This window comes from Aquarana catesbeiana, linkage group LG13, assembly GCF_042186555.1.
Source record: "Aquarana catesbeiana isolate 2022-GZ linkage group LG13, ASM4218655v1, whole genome shotgun sequence".
Classification (NCBI taxonomy): domain Eukaryota; kingdom Metazoa; phylum Chordata; class Amphibia; order Anura; family Ranidae; genus Aquarana; species Aquarana catesbeiana.
Window position 1 is genome coordinate 190,111,051 of NC_133336.1, and position 19,634 is coordinate 190,130,684.

The window sequence follows — 19,634 nt, forward strand, 5'->3', positions numbered from 1 at the left end:
AAAAAAAAAAAAAAAAAACATCAATAACAGAAGTGTCCTACAGATATTCTGAACACATTTATCTTTATGTACAGATTAACTTTACAGCACTGCAAACTATGATCTTAAAGAACAACTCCAACGAGATAGCTAAATGCACCCGCAAAATTTATACAGAAACTGCTTTAAAGCTGAACTCCAGGGGAATACCCTGTGCTGGGAGATCTGGACCGCTACTCTCAGGAGCACAGCAATCCAACACACCCCCTTCATGGTGCTCCAATAAGCAATTCTGTCTATAGGGGGCGCCAGACTGCTGGAGATCCGAAACCGTTGTGCTCTGTGTGAGAGCAGCAGTCCAGATGTGCAGTGTGGTAATGGGCTACAACCAAAATACATTTAATAAAACACTTGCACATGCTTTACTCTTTAGGCAGCCTGATTGCACCCCATTAAAAAAAACCCAAACATTTATTTCAACCACAAAACAAAAAAAAATTAACCGTATTTTTTATGCAACTTGTATCAATACCTGAATATGACTTAATCTCAGCCACTTGCAATCTCCTGTACAGCAGTACTACTGGGAAAAGGAGAAGAAACACTCCTAGCCAATCAAGTATTCTTATCTGCTGATAAGCAATATGCTGACAGGAGGAGAGAGCAGAGAGATGACTTCACTGGTCTGCTGCTACTCCTTCACTATCCAGTCACAGGCTGGGGGGTAGGGAGGTGAGCGGGGTGTATTGCTTAACTGCAGCAGACAAACTTAAGTCACTAAACTAGTTGTGTTGTCTATCGGGGCTGTGAAAACCACAGAACTGGATGGACGGAGAGAAAAATCCCAACTCTGGTCAAAACATGAACCCCTTAGCTACCCGCTCTAACCCACCCTGCATGTTTTGCCCAGGGTTGGCCTTTAAGATAAAGTGATATATACATTTTTTTTTTTTTCTTGGGGACAAATTAGGATTTCTTCTGCCAATACTGTCTTGCAAACATTTTTTTTAATGTAATCAATAGACCAAAAGAACCTAACTCATTTAAAAAAAAAATTATATATATATATATATTTTTTTTTACCAGTGTCAAAGTAGTTTTACTGTAAATGAAGAGTAAAAGAAAAGATTGTATTCCATAATTTGCCCCATTTAAAATGACAATAAAATAATGTTTCTGATACACAGTATGAAAAATTAATTTGCAAAGTAGTTTTTTTACCCTAATTTTAAACATTGGTTTTTTTTGAGACACTGAAGAATAAAACAAATGAAAAAAAAAAAAGACAAAAAATAATAGCTATGGGGAGGAAGGCGTTAATTAGGGCTGATAGTAGTTAATTAAAAGGTAAACAGTTTACACAGGAAATCATTTTATTCAAAAATTATATTTTCTGTCTTGTATGTTTTTTTTTTTTTTAATGTTTTATGCAGATTATTGGTCACAACTTTTGATCATCATATACAATACACGGTTATTGTATTTATGCAATAGCACTTGCAGACCACCTGCAAGTGTCATTTACACCCCATTCACACTTGTGCAACTTATCATGTGACCTTGGACGTCAAAGTCCCATGACAAGTCCTACCCCGTGTTTTCCAATGATAACATTCATATATGTGCGACTTCAAAGTAGTTCATGCTCTAGCGCAGTGCATGTGGATTTTAATGTTTTATTTTTGCTGATCAAACAAATTATGCCGGCTGCTTAGAATATCATTGGATAGCGCGGATATCAGCTTGCTATCATGCACTACTTTGGTCTGACTTTCATGCAACTTGAGGGCCATAGACTTCAATGTTAACCCTCAAAAGTTGCATAAAAGTCGTACCTGAATGTTATACAATGCAACAGTGGGCCCGACTTTGCAGAGGGACAAGTCACATCCATCCAAGATTGCGTCAAAGTTGCCCTCCAAAGTCGTGCGATTTTTGGAGTCGTACAAGTGTGAATGGAGCCTTTCACAGGAATGGCTGCATTTTGACAGCAGCAAACGCTGTGCAATACAAAGAAATTATGGGCTGTCATTTTGACAGCTGGTAATTGCCGTTAACAGCAGTGGAGGGAAAGGATCAGGAAGTCAGAGATGCACCCTAAAAATGTTTTTTTTTTTTTTAATGGTGCATCTCTGATATTCGAAACCCTCAAGTGGTGAAAGCAAACTGTTCATCAGACATACTGCCACTGCTGACCTCTCCCTTTGGAAATACTAGGTGCCTGGCCATTACCGCTAAGCTCTGGCTTTCATATGTTTTCAATCACCTACAACAAATATACAAAACGGCAGATTTTTCTCTCATGTTGTTGCATGCTTGGTCCAGGTGTGTGTATTATTGAAGCGAGAGACAGCCAGGCAAAATAAAATTTACAATTACAGCCCTCATATTCCCTCTCTTCTTCCCGGGACAGGTGCAGTAAAGCTAACCTGTCATAACACAAACAGGATACTTTTACACCTTAAACATGTTATACATCAAAACGAATTCCTGCTTTCCCCATATCGTGTTGTGTATGTTTGAGTTCCTTCCTCTTTCCAGGTTTGGTTAGTAGTCATGATGGTGGTCAGGATGCCTCCTAAATAGGAAATAAAGAACAATCATTTGTATCTGAAAACATTTTTCTATTCAGCACTGTTTTTGCAGGAGAACCTCTAACTGGCTTAAAGAGGAACACAACAATGCTCAAAAAAGGCAGGCCGAGGCCAAATGAGTAGACACCAATATTTCCTGTGGTCTCCCTGCAGCTGTTTCCCCCATTACTGACACCGTGCCTTGTTCTACACTGTCTCTCTGTGAGGAGACAACCAATCTTGGTAGAGGCATGGTTTTGCTTCTTCATCTCAGAGCTGCCTTGCCCTCTGAAGAAGGAATACTTAGGAAGCAACAAGAAAGGTGGCAGAAGCTGAGATCAAGGATTGGATGTAGCAGATGCAGGGAGATCCTTGCACTGCAGATCTTCAGGTGCAGTTTCCTCTCCAGCAAGGAGAGCAGTCAGCAAAGTAGCAACATCTCCAAAATAGCCCCTTCCTAACCAATGAAACCACAAAGTCCCTAATTCATTCCCTGGTTATCTCTCGCCTCGACTACTGCAAGTTAGTAAGTTATCTGGTTCCTATGAGGAAATCAATCATACAGTTAACAGCTTTCACTTATAAAGCCAGTTTGGCATTGGGACATACCGAGGAAGAAATCATGGAGAGGTCAGTATTTCACAGAGCCCCTGTGTGGGGGGAATCTTGATGGCAAGTTTCTTTTGTCATCGCTACGTTCCCTGGAAGGGTAGAATTCTTCTCTTTCAGGTGGTGGGAATCTTGATAAGCGTCTGGTGTCATCACTACGTTCTCTTGAAGGGAAGAATTCTTCTCTTTCAGGTGGTGGGAAACTTGATGGTAAGTTTCTAATGTCATCACTACGCTCTCTTGAAGGGAAGAGATCTTCTCTTTCAGGTGGTGGGAATCTAGATGGTAAGTTTCTGGTGTCATCGCTACGTTCTCTTAAAGGGAAGAATTCTTCTCTTTCAGATGGTGGAAATCTTGTTGATACGTGTCTGGTGTCATCACTACGTTCTCTGGAAGGGTATAATTCTTCCCTTTCAGATGGTGGAAATCTTGATGATACGCGTCTGGTGTCATCACTACGTTCTCTGGAAGGGTATAATTCTTCCTCTTCAGATGGTGGAAATCTTGTTGATACGTGTCTGGTGTCATCACTACGTTCTCTGGAAGGGTATAATTCTTCTCTTTCAGATTGTGGAAATCTTGAAGATACGTGTCTGGTGGCATCACTACGTTCTCTGGAAGGGTATAATTCTTCTCTTTCAGATGGTGGAAATCTTGTTGATACGTGTCTGGTGTCATCATTACGTTCTCTGGAAGGGAAGAATTCTTCTCTTTCAGATGGTGGGAATCTTGATGGAAAGTTTTTGGTGTCATCACTACGTTCTCTGGAAGGGTAGAATTCTTCTCTTTCAGGTGCTGGGAATCTTGATGGTAAGTTTCTGGTGTCATCGCTACGTTCTCTGGAAGGGAAGAATTCTTCTCTTTGAAGTGGTTGATTGGAACGTTCTCCCAAACGCATCTCAGATGAAGTCTGGATGGATACCGGTTCCCAGCGGCTGGGACGTTCTGCAATTTAAAATGTGTGTTTAGTGTATGCATTTACTGTAACTTTCTGTTTACAGGAACATTAACAAAATAAGAAACCAATATATAGGATTTTAACCCTTTAAAAAACACAGAGGTGGGCTTTAAACACAGAGCTGCTGCATATAAGCGTATAGCCGGCATTGAACTTCTGTGCTGGGCTCATTTGGCAACCCCAGCACTGTGACCAACCACACTGTCACTGACAGCTCCCAGTCATCATGGATGCTCAGGAGCTGGTGACATGGACTCCTGATCATGTGATCAATGTGACAGCCAATTAAGGTGATCACATGACTGAAATGTCTGTGTTACGCCTCCTGTGGTGACATCACCAGGTTACCATGCCCCCTGTGACATCACCGACCGGGGCATGCTGGGTTGATGGTGTCCTAAAGGGGGGGGGTCACCTGGTGACATCAGGTGATCCCCGCCCCTTTATTTAGTGGCGGAGCGGTCAGATGGTGGCCTTCGCCATGCAATGATATCCCGCTACAACTGCTTCTCTAACGCAACTTATACATATATACTGTGGCCGATAGGAAAGTGGTTAAAGATGATACAACGCTACAACAATCTGTCCCCTAACAGCAGAAACAAACTGATGACTATGGAGTGTACCTGGAAGCTTTTTCATAGTTGGCAAAGTGGGTGGTCTCTGTTCAGTTACTGACCCCCTTTGACCAGGAGAACTGGGAGAATGCTGCAGCCTGTTGGCAGGTCCTAAACAAAGGAAAATTAAAGAAATAAAAAATAATTAAAAACCATCTATGTATTTATAATGTTAAAGTTGCAGAAAGACAATCTGCAGATCTCAAGGAAGGTAAAGTGTATGTAAACCCCAACAATAAAAGTCTCACATTTGGTCATTTTGATCTGTTAATGCATATTTAGTCCTAAATGTAAAAGTTGAGGACTGCTTTCCTTTGTTTCTGACTAAGCTGTGTACATATGAAAGTAAATTCTATCTGTAAAACTGAATAAATACCCGGTGATCCTGCCGGTCCCCTTTGGAGATATCCCCATTCTTTTTCATTGTGACCACACTAGCCATGGAAGCAGCTCCGTCATTGCGTGGTCAGTTTGGGGGGGTTGATTTACCAAAACTGCATGGTGCAAAATCTGGTGCTGCTCTGCATAGAAATCAGCTTCCAGGGTTTATTGCCAAAATTGAACAAGCTGAAGTTAGAAGCTGATTGGCTACTATGCTCCAGTTTTAGTAGATCACCCTCTTTGCATCTTTTCTTCCTGGTTAGAGAGACAGGGTGTTGCGTCTGTACCCTGTGGTCAGATTTCTACTGACACATCACCAGCCCAGCCCTTCCTTCACAGCCAGCACACTGCCATAGGTAAGAGTTACTAGGGATGTCTTGCACTCCTACAACTCTGCCTACAGCATTCAGAAGCTTCCCAAATCACCATGGAGCTAAAGAGCTCCAGGGATTTGTGGTGCTGGCGCAAATGTCCGAGCGGTATTGTATTTCTCTGACCCCCAAAAACCACCATGTCAGATTAGGGACCTAACCTAGAGCAATCATGTGATCTGGGATAAAAATATTATCTGAAAAGAGTAGATTTTGGACTTTAGAGGTGCTCAGAAACCAAATCTCATATACTGTTAAAATGTAACAACAGTTTATTGGATTACATGATTAAAATATTTCATAATATTGATAGTCCCAACATGTTTCGCCTGATGGGGCTTCGTCAGGGGTAAAACAACCGCTGAAACTTTAGTACCTGGGATTTTTAACGTCTCTTATTTAGGAAAATAGGTAATAATTCAGATTTGGTGTCAAGTAGTGGAATCTTCTATGACCACAGGAAGTACAACAGGATCGGAAGATCTAATATCAGTAAAAAGAAAACCCAAGGGTGCCCATACAGCCAGAAGCAGATTAAATAATCGCTTCAAAAATATTTGGAGATGGAGTATGTAACTGGGCTGTCCACGTGGCACTGGCAAGTGACTCTGGTTGTATGGGCGCCACCAGGTACTTTTTTCCCTGATATTATATCTTCCAGTCCTGTTGTACCTCTATTTTACTGTAAATACTGTTTTACTGCTGTACCTCCTGTGGTCATATAAGATTCCAAGTACCGTAAAGATTTTACAGTAAAAAAGTTTCACAGTAAGACTTACAGTAAAGGTTATATAAAAATCCCAGGTACTAAAGTTTCAGCAGTTGTGTTCCCTCTGAGGAAGCCCCATCGGGTGAAACATGTTGAGACTATCAATAATTACACCACTGCATAAAATAAGGACAACAAGATCACATTCATTCAAAATGCTGATTTTTATTTTGAAATATTTTAAACATGTAATCCAATAAACAGTTTAATGCAGCTGTATACCCTTTTTTTGTATTTTTACCTACAGGTAAGCATATAATAAAGGCTTACCTGTAGGTAAAATGAATATCTCCTAGACCTGTACGGTTTAGGAGATATTCACCCTGCATGCAGCCGCTGACGTCAGCGGCGCATGCGCTGTGAAGACGCTGCTGGACCTTGCTGGAAAGAAGTCGCCGGAGCCGCGAACCCGGAAGACACACTGAGGGGAAATGTCAGCTCCCTCGGTGTGGACCGGGAACAGCTGCTGACGCCTCGTTCTAAGTATTTCATAATGAGCTAATATGCGGTGCATACTAGCTCATTATGCCTTTTGCCTTACAGGTTTAAAAAAATTATTATTATATGTTCATAGCACACACCAACTTTACATTCACTTTCAATTCACCATTGAAAGCGTTTTGTGATATCTGTTTAATAAGTTCAAAAAAATAATGGTCCTGCCGGAAAGTGACCTTTTACCTTCCTGTGCTCTCTGTAGTCTTATCTCAAGCAATGTTATCAACTCTGTTATGCTCACTTCTGTGAACTACAGAACACCTTGCCCCTATCTTTTGGGCCAGTTCACACCAAATGCAGTTTTTTTTTTTTTTCTGCATCAAAAAAGCATGGAAAGTAGGTTATTTTGGGTTCCAATGGCATAGTTCACACCAACGCAGTGCGTTCCAGTTCCAGAAAAAAAAAAAAAAAAAAAGTACAACGTGCTGCTTTTTTCCTGCACAGAATTGTACTGCAATTCAGTAAAAAGCATTAAAAAAAAAAAAAAAAAAAAGCGCATATAAAAAAACGCATCCGGAACGGAAGACGATTTTGTGGTGTGAACGGGCACTAAATATTAAGAGGAGTGTTCTGCAGTCCTAACAAATATTTGTTTTTACAATCACAGAACAGATATAAGTAAATAGAAGAGTATAATAGTAGAAATACATTTTCGTTTCGTTTTTTCGGATGCACCCGTCCATTGAAGATGATCATTTTTTCATATTTTTTATGCTGACCCGATTCGTTTTCGGAATTTGTTTTGTATATCCGTTGGTCCTGGGTGCAGTTTTTCCAGGAGATTTGATATAATATCGAATTGGAAAGATTTGAATCAGAAGGATTTAATATTTTTCAAACGATAATCCAACACACCAAGAGAAAGGCATGAACTGATTGGACAATATCGACTGGCTTCGTGTGCATCCGAAGTGATACTAAAACACACACTCTGTATAATTTATATTGTCCCTTCTATTTCTGTATGCTACATATGGCATCAATATATGTAATAGACCAATACGGAGAAAATAGTTTTCTTTAATGCTAGGGTTTATACATTCTATGTTGATAAATACATTCTATCACTGGGGAAAGCAAGATGTGCAACAATAAAAGCTAAAAAGCGATCAATCAATACATAAAAGAACAAAAGTCCTGAAGCGCTACCTGGAGGGAGGATGGGGTCAACCACAAGGGACATCAGTGGGATTGGCTTGTTAACCAGGCCTGTATTTTTGGAATCAGCGACAGGAAACACAGGTTTTGAACTGGAACTTGGTTGAGGAGCTGGGGGAAAAAAAAAAAGTTTAAGTATTAACCACTTCAATACTGGGCACTTATACCCCCTTCCTGCCCAGGCCAATTTACAGCTTTCAGCGCTCGCACACTTTAAATGACAATTGTGCCATCAGGCATCACTGTAACTAAACAACATTTTTATAATTTTTTTTGAAAAATGAAAAAAGACAGAAAATTTTGAAAAAAAATAAAGTCTTTCTTCGTTTCTGTGATGAAATTTTGTGAATAAGTAATTTTCCTCCTTCACTGATGGGCACTGATGAGGAGGCACTAACATGCAGCACTGATAGGAACTGATACGCAGCACTGATAGGCGGCACTGATGAGGAGGCACTAATATGCAGCACTGATGGGCACTAATATGCAGTACTGATGAGGAGGCACTAATATGCAGGACTGATAGGCGGCACTGATGAGGAGGCACTAATATTCAGCACTGATAGGCGGAACTGATATGCAGCACTGATGGGCCCTGATAGGCGGGAATGATGAGGAGGCACTAATATGCAGCACTGATAGGCGACACTGATGAGGAGGCACTGACAGGCAACATTGATGGGCACTGAAAGGCAGCACTGAGGGCACAGGTGGGCACTGGCAGGCATTGTCGATGGGGCTGCATAGATAATCATTGCACTGATTATCAGTGCAGATCCCCCCTGTGAGGAAAGCCACGTTGTCAACGTGAGTAGATTAATGCCGTTAACCGGCGCTTCCTAGTTACACTGTGATTAGCTGCGATTGGACACAGCTGATCACATGGTAAAGAGCCTAGGTCATAGGCTCTTTGCCGCGATCAGAGATGCAGTGTGTCCGAGCGACACACCGCACCAATGATCGCCGTGCGCCATGTTGTGAAGGACGTCATATGACGTCCAGTCAAACAATTAAACCACCGCCCGGCCCTCATTTTGCTATAGGCCGGGCGGGATGTGGTTAAATACCCACATTCATCTGCTTCAGAAAAATACGTCACCACAAACATGCTCACAAGATGAAAAAATTGCTGAAAGGGGTCACAAGGTGCAGCCCTGAAACTGGAGCAGCCAACTGTTTGTTACATAGGCAGGCCGGGCAGATCCAAAGTCTGTAATGCCCAACTGGCCCTTCAGCTAAATACACTGCAAGTACATCAAAATAAAGGAGGTGCGCAAAATCTTAGGCCCCTTTCACACTAGTGGACCGATTGGGTCCACCTGTCAGTTTTTCAGGCAGACCTGATTGGACCCTCCAGTCTCCTCTATGGAGTGGCGGGTTAAACGGACAAGTGTCCATTTACATACGCCAACATCCCATCTGAACCGATCCGTACGCACAGGTGGTTTTTGCTCCTTTTTAAATCATGATGATAAAAAAAAAAAAAAAAATAATCTAAATGGCCCTGATCAAAAGTTTCCATCCCCTGGATTGTTTGGCCTTGGTACAGACACACAAAGGTTAAAATGGCAATTAAAGGTTAATTTAACACCTTTGTGGCTTTTTAGATTGCAATTAATGTCTGTGTATAAATAGTCAATGAGTTTGTTAAGTCTCAGGTGGATGCACTGGGCAGGTTAGATACTGAGCCATGGGCAGCAAGAAAAGAACTGTCAGAAAGACCTGTGTAGCAAGGTAATGGAACCTTATAAAGATGGAAAAGGATATAAAAAAAAAAAAAAAAAAAAAAAGATATCCAAAGCCTTGTACATATACCAGTCATTAGTATTCAATCACTTATTAAGAAGTGGAAAATTCAATAACTCTTGATACCAAGCCAAGGTCCGGTAGACCAAAAAAGATTGCAGCCACAACTGCCAGAAGAATTGTTTGTGATACAAAGAAAATCCCACAGGTAACCTCAGGAGAAATACAGGCTGCTCTGGAAAAAGATGGTGTGGTTATTTCAAGGAGCACAATACGACAATACTTGGAACAAAAATGAGCTGCATGGTCGAGTTGCCAAAAAGAAGCCTTTACTGCACCAATGCCACAAAAAAGCCTGGTTACAATTTGCCCGACAACACCTTGACATGCCTCACAGCTTCTGGTACACTGTAAGCTGGAGTGACGAGACCAAATAGAGCTTTACGATCACAACCATAAGCACTATGTTTGGAGAGGGACCAACAAGGCCTATAGCAACAAGAATACCATCCCCACTTTGAAGCATGTTGGTGACTTACTGATGTTTTGGGGGTGTTTGAGCTCTAAAGGCATGGGGAATCTTGTGAAAATTGATGGCAAGATGAATGCAGCATGTTATCAGAAAATACTGGCAGACAATTTGTGGTGTTCTGCACGAAAGCCACACATGGGACACTCCTGGACTTTCCAGCACAGCAACGACTCCCAAGCACAAGGCCAAGTCGACCCTTCAGTGGTTATAGCAAAAAAAGGTTCTGGCGTGGCCATCAGTCTCCTGACCTTAATATCATCACACTGCTCTGGGGAAATTTCAAACGTTCGGTTCATTCAAGACGACCAAAGACTTTGCATGGCCTGGAGGCATTTTGCCAAGATGAATGGGCAGCTATACCACCTGCAAGAATTTAGGGCCTCATAGAGAACTATTACAAAAGACTGCACGTTGTCATTGATGATAAAAGGGGGCAATACACAGTATTACGAAACTAAGGGGATGCAGACTTTTGAACAGGGGGCATTTCATTTGTTTTAAGATTGTGCCATTCTGTTATCACCTACAGTTGAATATGATTCCCATAATAAATAAAATAAATGTGTTTTGCAGGCTCACTCAGGTTTTCTTTAAAAATGGTACATACTGTATCTTATCAATTCTCCAAGGGGATGCAAACTTTTGAGCACAACTGTAAGAGCAAAAGATATGCTTGAAGGATAATAGCCGTAAAGAGCAGAGATGGGCCATCCCGTAGCTCTACCCTGTCCCATGATACAAAAAAGAAAAAAGGGGGGAGAAGGGAAGTGGAGGGTAGGTGGGAAGGAAAGGGAGGGCACCCAGAAAAGAAACCTACCGGTGAGAGTGTAAAGGCAGGCGCTTGCCATTACCTAGCAAGGAGGTCTCGCGCTTCAGGATTCTATATACATATTCAAGGGAAGCCAGGTCTGGCGATGACGTTCATATGTACCCAATTCCTGTGCCAGGAGTGACTCCATGCGTTCGATATGATTCATCTCCTCCACCTGCTCTAAAAGGGTCAGCGCATGTGGAAGTTGCCAACTGTGGGGCATGACCAATCTAGGATCGCCTATAAGTGGATCGAGTAGGAGATAGTCAGACAGATTGGGGTAAGGCTCTGGAGAAGTCCTGGAGGTGACCATGAGAGGAAGTGATGAGGGAATAGAGAAGGGGTGGCAGATTCTGAGTGGTTGGTAAGGGGGATGAGTCTGACAGCAGCATTCATGATGGACTGAAGAGGGGATAGTCTATATCAGGGGTCTCCAAACTTTCCATACAAAGGGCCAGACTTTGAGGGGGCCAGACTGTGGCCAATGTGAGTAGAATATGCCCTGGAAGTAAACAATGCCCTGTCAGTGATGTCCGTAGAAAGAATAGTGCCCCATCATTGGGAGGAATAGTGCTCCATCATTGGTATCAGTGATCAGTGGTACCAGTCCTGGTGCAGGGGTGGGGTGGTGTGCCTCGATTGGACGCATGATTTGGACAGCGATTGAATGTAGGGCTGAAAGTAGAGTCCAGGATTACACCTAGCACCCTGGCGTGCGGAAACGGCCTGATATCTGTGCCATCTCTCGACAGAGAAGCCAGGGGAAGGGGCACGTGGGGAGGAAATATCATGAGCTCTGGTTTGGACAGACTGAGTTTGAAGTAGTGCGATATCCACATTTAGCCCCGATATCTACAGCCTTACCTGTTCTTTTTTGTTGATTTTTGGCGTGTCATCCATATTTACCTGCTTTTTTTTTTTTTTTTTTTTTATATATTTGTGGTCTTCATCCATATTTAGCTCAGATTTATGCAACCTTACCTTGTATTTTGCGGGGGGCTGTAGTCTTAGACTGTGGACGCTCTTTCTTTGGACGCTCTTTTGATTTTTGTAGCTCCAAAAATGCCTACGAGTAAAAAAACAATAAAAAAAAAAAAAAAGGAGAAAAAAAAAGAATGAAAACCCTAAACACTGCTGGGATATGTAGTCCCAGAATGGGCAGCTTCATTGCACCCACTGTGACCCTCCTCAAGTATCGTAATTTGACCTTTACCTTGGCTGAAAAGTACCATGTAATCCTACTTTCTGATTAAAAAAATAGAGCCTAACTCCAGCCAATAAACTTAATTTTAGTTTGAACAGAGTAGGGAAGGGTTTAAACCTCTGTCAGTTTTTTATTTTATTCAATACTATGCGTTTCTGTGGGGAGACTTACCTTTACTTCCTGTCAAGACAGCAATGGGAAGTCCCTCCATTGGGGACACAGACAAAAATAGGGATTTTGCACTCACCATAAAATCCTTTACTTTGAGACCTTTGAGGGAAAACGGAAACCTTCGATTCATACTGCCGCCTACAGTAGGATTGGACACTGGCAAACAAAAAACCTGTAGGCCAACCCGGGATAACCACTCCTACTACCAAGCATGCCTTTGTTTGTAGCAATGCAGTCTGTCATATTGAGGGACACAGGAAGTCCTAAACTGTCGTTTATAAGCAGTCTAATGTTCTTAAAGAAGCAGTGGCTGAGAGACTCCTACAGACTGGACCCCATCTAGACAATGGAGGGAAAATTCCTTTTAATGAACTAGAGTTGGACAAAGGCACAGGAGAACAATGCCTTGGTTAAGGTGAATGGCAGAAACTACCTTAGGCAGGAAGGATGTCCTGGGCTTCGACAGCACCTTGTCCCTAACCCAAAAAAGTTTTTGCGAGCTAAGGCCACCACATCAGACACACTCCTCGAGAGGTGGCGGCAACTAGGATAACCACCTTGTGGGTTAAAGCAGAGAGGAATGTCTCTAATGGGTTCAAACGGCAGTTTCTGAAGCATTGAGTGAACCAAATATAGATTCCAAAAAGTCACCGGGAGACAAACAGGGGAAGCCATATGGGGTCTTAATCAGACAGCGAGAGGCCAGTGGTCTCTGAAACAGATGGAAACCTGACCCTTGATAGTGCAGAGAGCCAGATGCTGCCCCAAATGCAGCCGTAGAAAGGAGAAAATGTATTCCTCTGAGAAACTCTTGGGATGAAGGTTCCAAAGACAAAGTGAAGTGAGCTTGCTGAAAGTGGAATTTCTAACTTTGAACATGATAGAAATCACCGACTCCGGTGCCCCATCCTTTAGAACCTGGGCTTCCGTAGCCATGCTGTTAAAGCCAGCTACCATTACCATTAAGCAGGATGTCAAATCAGCCTCCTGGACAGTAGATCTTTATCAGTCTGGCAGGGCTCATGGTACAAGGAGTCTTACCAGGCTGGTGTACCACATCCACCTGTCACTCCAGGGCAATGAGGATTACCGAGATGCTCTCCATCTCAATCCTTGGGAGCAGACGTGAAAGAAGTTTCTGGGGAGGAAAGGCATAGCTCAAAATGTGCTGATCTTATGGAGTCACCAGAACATCCACTACTTTTGCGCCTATCTATGACATTGGTTCCTATACCTGAAAATGTTGCAGGACCTTTCTCTCAGGCCCAGGTGCTGTTAGTTAAGAAAATCTGAATGCCAACTGTCTACACCTGGGATGTACATGGCTGACAAGGCTGCAGTTCTGTCCAGGGCAGTGTCTGCTTTACCTCCGTTGTCAAAGCATAACTTCTGGTTCCTTCTGAAAAGGCCACTGCGCTGGTGTTGTTCAACTAAATGTGGAGTGGATGGCCTTCAACAGGTGGGTCCAACACTGAAGGGAACAGCCTAATTGTTTAAAGTTCCAGAACGTTTATTTGAAGGTTGGAGTCCAATAATAACACAGTTCCCAGGATTCCTCTTTATTCCAACAGCCTGGCGCCTGTTGAGATTCTTCCAAAATACAGGAAGAAAGGACCTCTCTGACTCCAGAGCTGGATTCTTGAGCCATCAAGCCAGAGATAGCCTTGTCCTTGACAACAGCCAAAATAAGCCCATCCAGAGACAGGAGTGATTTTGTCCCACAATACCATAGAATTTTGCATTGCAGAGGTCTAGAGTGAAACTGGACAAAGGGGACTGTCTTGAAGGAGGCAACCATCAATCCCAAAACTCTTGTGCAAAAGTGGAGTCGTAAGGATTCTGGGTTGAAGATTTCAAACCTTAGTGGTGAGATCAGGCCAAGATACTCCAAGCGATGAAACGGTTGCAGCGATGATTTCTGAAGGTTTAGGGCAGACCCCAAAACTTCTGTAACATTTGGATAGTCCAAGACATGATGTTTGTGAGAGCCCATATTGACTGTTCCCTCAACAGGATGTTGTCCACCTACCCCACAGTAGGGATGCCACAAGAACACATCAGGGCCAGAATCTTGGTAAACACCCTATGTGCAGAGATGTCAAAGGGCCAGGCCACATGCTGGCAGTGTAGGGGTCCTACAGCTTAAATGTAGAATTCACGGATGCACTGAACAGATGGGCAAGTACGCTTATTGAAGTCCAAAGAAGCCAGAAAAGTTTCCCTGGTGGAGGAAGGCGATGACAGATCTAGTGGAATCCATTTGGAATTTTGAGGCCAAAATGTGCCTTGAGGTCCAAGACAGGGCAAATGCCCCCTTTGGGTTTGGGAACAGGAAAAAGGTTGGAGTAAAACCCCTAAAACAAACCATTCTGTTGCAGGGACTGGGGTAATGATACCCTGATCCAGAAGACTCAAGGACAAAGAACTGCCGTCTGTGCAGAGAGACAGGAAGGTTGCAAAACTCAAGATGGTATCCCTGGGTGATCACCTCCAGCATCAAGACATCTGGGATGCAAACGGTTAGGCAAAGATCCACAGATACCCCCTAATCTGGAAAGTGAGGACACCTTCGTGTGGAAGAAGGCTTTTCAAAGGATTTGGCTAACTTGGATTGTCACACTTTTTGTTTGGATTGGGAGCCAAGCTTGGGGGCCTCAATGAGGGAGACAGGTCTTTGAATTCTGACCCTTTGTCTTTTGACCCTTGCACCTTCAAGACCAGTATTAAGGACATGTAGTTTAGGGTAAGGAAGCATTTCTACATGTTAGATAGACCAATTAAGCAAGGATTTGCCTTAGGAGTAGAGCACTGCGACTTAATGACCATCCATGCACACCTTCGCCGATTAGTTGATATCTTCTCCTTGCAGTTGTCTAGGAGGCTGTAGATGCTACACTGGCTCAGGACAGCCATAGCAGAATCATTTGCAAAGACATTAATTCCTACATTATCACTACCTCTTCTCACGAAAGGGCCCTGTCTGGCAGATTTCCCCTCACATCCTGTACTGGTGGCCTTCTTCTGGTGCAGAAAATGGAGGGGGGGATTAGGGTTGCACCGATACCAATACTAAGCATTTGCACGCATACTCGTGCAAATGCTCCGATACCTAAAACCGATACCTTTGCTGTGCGATTTGAGCCCATACAAAATGGATGGGCTCAAATCGCACTGCAAAGAAATCGCATGCATTCTGAACAGGAATGCGGTGCGATTCCTGTCTAAATTGCATGCGGTTTCCCCCAACGCTCCTGGATGAACCCAGTACACCAAGAAAGAGAAGCGCCAAGTGCAGCAATAGGCAGTTTATTAAAAATATGTTATAACACCTCACATATTAAAAGTACATATCTCGCATGTCAAATCCAAATCTGCACAGTCATAGAGTCCCCGTCCCGCGCTAATGATGGAAAACCACAACTGCTTGCGGTGCTCACAAGGCTGGAGGAGATGTATAGGCAAGTAGGAGCTTGCAAGCTCCAAGTGTCTAGCTTATTACAGCAGTGGTCCACTCCCAAGCGGATATCACTTACACCCCTATACCCACTTGTGCTCTCCAAGCTGGTTTACAGGGGTCCCAGAACTTCGTAATCTCCTCCAGCCCTGTGAGCACCCACTCATTTTGTATGGGCTCAAATCGCACCGCAAAAAAGGTATCCATACTCGGTATCGGCGACTACTTGACCGAGAGTATTGGTACTCATACTCACCGGTTAAAAATATGGTATCAGTGCAACCCTAGTAGGGATAACTGCAGACATAATTAAAACCTAACAGAGGTTACAACCCTTCAAGAAAAAGAAACAAAGTAGTGGCTGGGCATCCACCTAACTTTGTGGAGGACAGTAACACAGTAATATTTCTTTACTATGCACCGTTGCTGTACAGTGATCATTATTTTTGTTTACCAGCCATCAGCACAATCTGCTACTTTTGGAGCCAATTCAGACAAAAACTGTCTGTTAGGACTGCTGGTAGCAAAAATACTAGTTCACTCGTAAAGTGCATCTAAACCCAAAACAAAAATGTCTCTATTGCAGCTCACCCGTCCTCTGATATGATGGCTACATCATATGAAAGTTTTCTTTTTTTCCAAGTGTTATTCTCCTGTTCATCTGGAAAATAACACAATTCCTGTTCCTGGGTCGCAACACTAATTTGTCCACAGTATCTATAGAGCAGTCAATTTCATTGTGGGCCGCAACAGCATTATGGTTGCCCTCCAAGGGCGGGTTGTATCTGTAATAATAGATGTCCAGAGCACCCTACCCCCCTTGTTGTCCAAGAGCCCCCCCACCATCAGAAGTCAAAAGTCCCCCACCTTCCCTTACATCACAGTGCATCCCCCCTTACCTTGTGCTGATGCCAAGACGAAGCTAAAGGCGGAGCTGGGAAGCAGGAAATGCAGGGTCTGGAGGAAAACCAGAGGAGGGCTGGAGTCTTCTGTATGCTGAGACCAGGGGAGGGGGAGACGATGAGGTGCTAAGGCTGCACAGAGCGGCGAAGGATCTGTGGGAGGAGTTCTGTCCTCCTCTCTGCTGCCGATTGCTGGGAGGAGGAACGAGCTGACTGCACGGAGAAGCACAGGATCTGTAGTAGGAGCTCTGTCTTCCCCTCTGCTGCCGACTGTTGAGACCAGTTGAAGGCAGATACTAGGGGGTGTCACAGCTGTAGGAGAGGAACGAGGGCCACGTGACATGGCCTGTTGAGCTGTATTCGGCCTGTGGGTCTTGTGTTTGACACATGTGCTATAGAGGGAGCCCATAGCTGTCACACAGTTTGAACTTCAAACATGTCTTCCTATTGTGGGGCATAAGGGTGAGGCTTAGTAGACTGTGCATTCAGTTCAGCTCACAGGAAGTGACAAGGACACTGCATTTCTAACAAGATCTACTGATGATTTCTCTGCTTGCTTGTTCTCAGCTTGAAAAAAAAAAACTAACGCAGCCACCACACCTAAAGCGGTTCTCCTGTCCCCCCAAAAAATTAAAAGTCAGCAGCTATAAATATTGTAGCTGTTGACTTTTAATATAAAGACACTTACCTGTCCAGGGATCCAGAGCTGTCCTCACCCGAGCCAATTCTTCAATCTGTTTAGGGGTCCAGACGCCGACATCTTAAAGCGGAAGTCAACCCATCCATTTAACAGTTTCAAAAAATAGTTACAATTCCGGCACGTGCCGGAAACGCAACACTCCCATCGGTTGTGCTCTCAACCAAACTGTCAAACCATCAAATGGCTGGTGTCATAGTCGATCATATGTGCAGCATCATGGCAATTGTAGATTAAACAGAGGCCAAGATGGCAGCTTCCTTGACTAAAAACAATTGGAGGGTTTACTTCCACTTTAACTAAGGGAAACCAGCAGTGAAGCCTTGCAGCTTCACAGCTGGTTTCTCTCTGCGCATGCGCGAGCCGTGCTGCCCGTAGTGAATGGTCCCGCAGTCTTCTGGGACCTGTAATGTGTGCCAGATGGCTGCGGGGAGGGAAGGGGGGACGAAATTCCGCTCTGATTGCTAAGGCGTTCTGACCAAAGGTGGGAGCGGGTACCTGTCAAACCCAGGTACTCGCTCCGCCCCCCCCCACAAAAAAAAAAGTGTCATTTGTTAAAGGAGGGGAGGGATGCAAGCAAAAGTTGAACTTCCACTTCGGATTCAGTGTACTTTATTAATCCCAAAGGGAAATCCGCACTTTTGGGTGAGGTTCCACTTAATGAATGGCAAGCTGCAATATAATATATTTTGTTCTTGGGTTTTAGATACACTTTTTGACTTTCAACCTAGAAAACTGGAGTTGTTAAAACGAATGGTTGTAGGGTCACGAGCGATCATTACGGAATTGTCAGTTTTGTTGAGCCATGTCTGTGGGCAGAGATTGGCAACGAGTTTTCTATACCAAATTTCTGTGTATAATTAACAGCAGTGCATTAGTGTACAGTGAAAAAGAACCTCCTGCTGCTTAGAAGCAAAAAACAAAAACCTGACAATAAAAATACCTTCTTTTCCTCTTCCAGACTCTTTTTCGCCTCTGCGATTCGTTTTTTTAGAGCCTCTTCCTTGTGGTTTTTGTATCTTATCGTACCGTTGGTGAAGAAATCTCTGACCTTCAAAGCAAACTGCTCGTCTTCATAGTTCTTAATCTCGAAAGTTTTCTGAAAATGACAAATACTTTGTGATTCAACAATGATATACATAAAAAGGGGAACCAATCAAGCTTCAACGTTCGGTTTAGTTTTGGGAGGTCATACAAGACCCGACCACTTGCTTGTATCTCAATGTGATGGAGCTATGGAGGCTGTCTCACCTGTCACTGGGGGGGTGGAAGATGGAAAACTGCTGAACTATGAAGTGCAGATACCTATAAGTGAACATGTTTCGCATGGGTTGTTCTGACAGGTAAAGCTTTCCCGCCCATTCCCACCTCCTGTACATTCCTGTTGGCCAGTAAGGCTGCCCAACACAGTGATGAGCCAATAGAAATGTGGTGAGGTGGGGCATAGCAGCAAGCATTGGCACTACCAGAAGTGACGGAGTTTATAGCCCGGAATTACTTAGAACACCCAAACACACACACATACATATATACACAATATACACATATATGTAAACATCCCTTGTAATAGAAAAAAAAAAAAAAAAAAAAAAAAAGCATGACAGGACCTCTTAGATCTGGGGTCAAAAAGACCTCAGATCTCATATTTACACAAAAATGGAAAAAAAATAAATAAAAGTAATTTGAAAAAAAAAAAAAAAAAAATCCCAAGACATGACATCACAAGATATGGCAGGGTGACCCTACCACTGGAGTCTCTGGAGAACGCAAGTAACCAGCCATTCCCCAGACACAACCGACAGCAGACATAACAGTTTTACATTGATACACAGATGACATATGAAGGTATATTTACCAAGAATTCAAACAGTTCTGCATTGCATAAGATTTCATCCGGATCACAGTCACTGAGGTCCTGGGGGAAGAGAGACGACAAGGAAAAATTATTTCCATCACATCTTTTAGTTTTTTTTTTTTAAAAAGGGAGGGCAGTTTACAGTGATCACAAAACAATAAAAAAAAAAAAAAAAAAAAAGGAGGGTGATTGTCTGTACATTTACTGTATGGGAACAGTGAAAGTGCCTCTTTGAAATGGTTGCTAAGCCAGTTTTGTGATCCAGAAGGCACAGAAGGTCTGTGTAAGGCTACTTTCACACTGGGGCGGTGTAGATGTCATCAGTAAAGCTCATTTTAGTGGCACTTTA

At 43.2% G+C, this 19,634-nt stretch overlaps 1 protein-coding gene across 1 annotated transcript in view; it reads right to left on the reverse strand.

Annotated features, from left to right (window-relative positions):
* Positions 1–19,634, reverse strand: part of LOC141116514 (uncharacterized) — a 70,895-nt gene continuing 51,261 nt past the window's right edge. The window contains exons 13-19 of the mRNA XM_073608900.1: positions 19,286–19,345; positions 18,374–18,529; positions 11,984–12,068; positions 7,905–8,024; positions 4,746–4,847; positions 3,162–4,106; positions 1–2,557 (exon numbers count right to left, since the gene is read on the reverse strand). Of these exons, the coding sequence (XP_073465001.1) occupies positions 3,184–4,106; positions 4,746–4,847; positions 7,905–8,024; positions 11,984–12,068; positions 18,374–18,529; positions 19,286–19,345 (1,446 nt within the window). The 3' untranslated portion in view covers positions 1–2,557; positions 3,162–3,183. The remainder of the gene's footprint in view (positions 2,558–3,161; positions 4,107–4,745; positions 4,848–7,904; positions 8,025–11,983; positions 12,069–18,373; positions 18,530–19,285; positions 19,346–19,634) is intronic.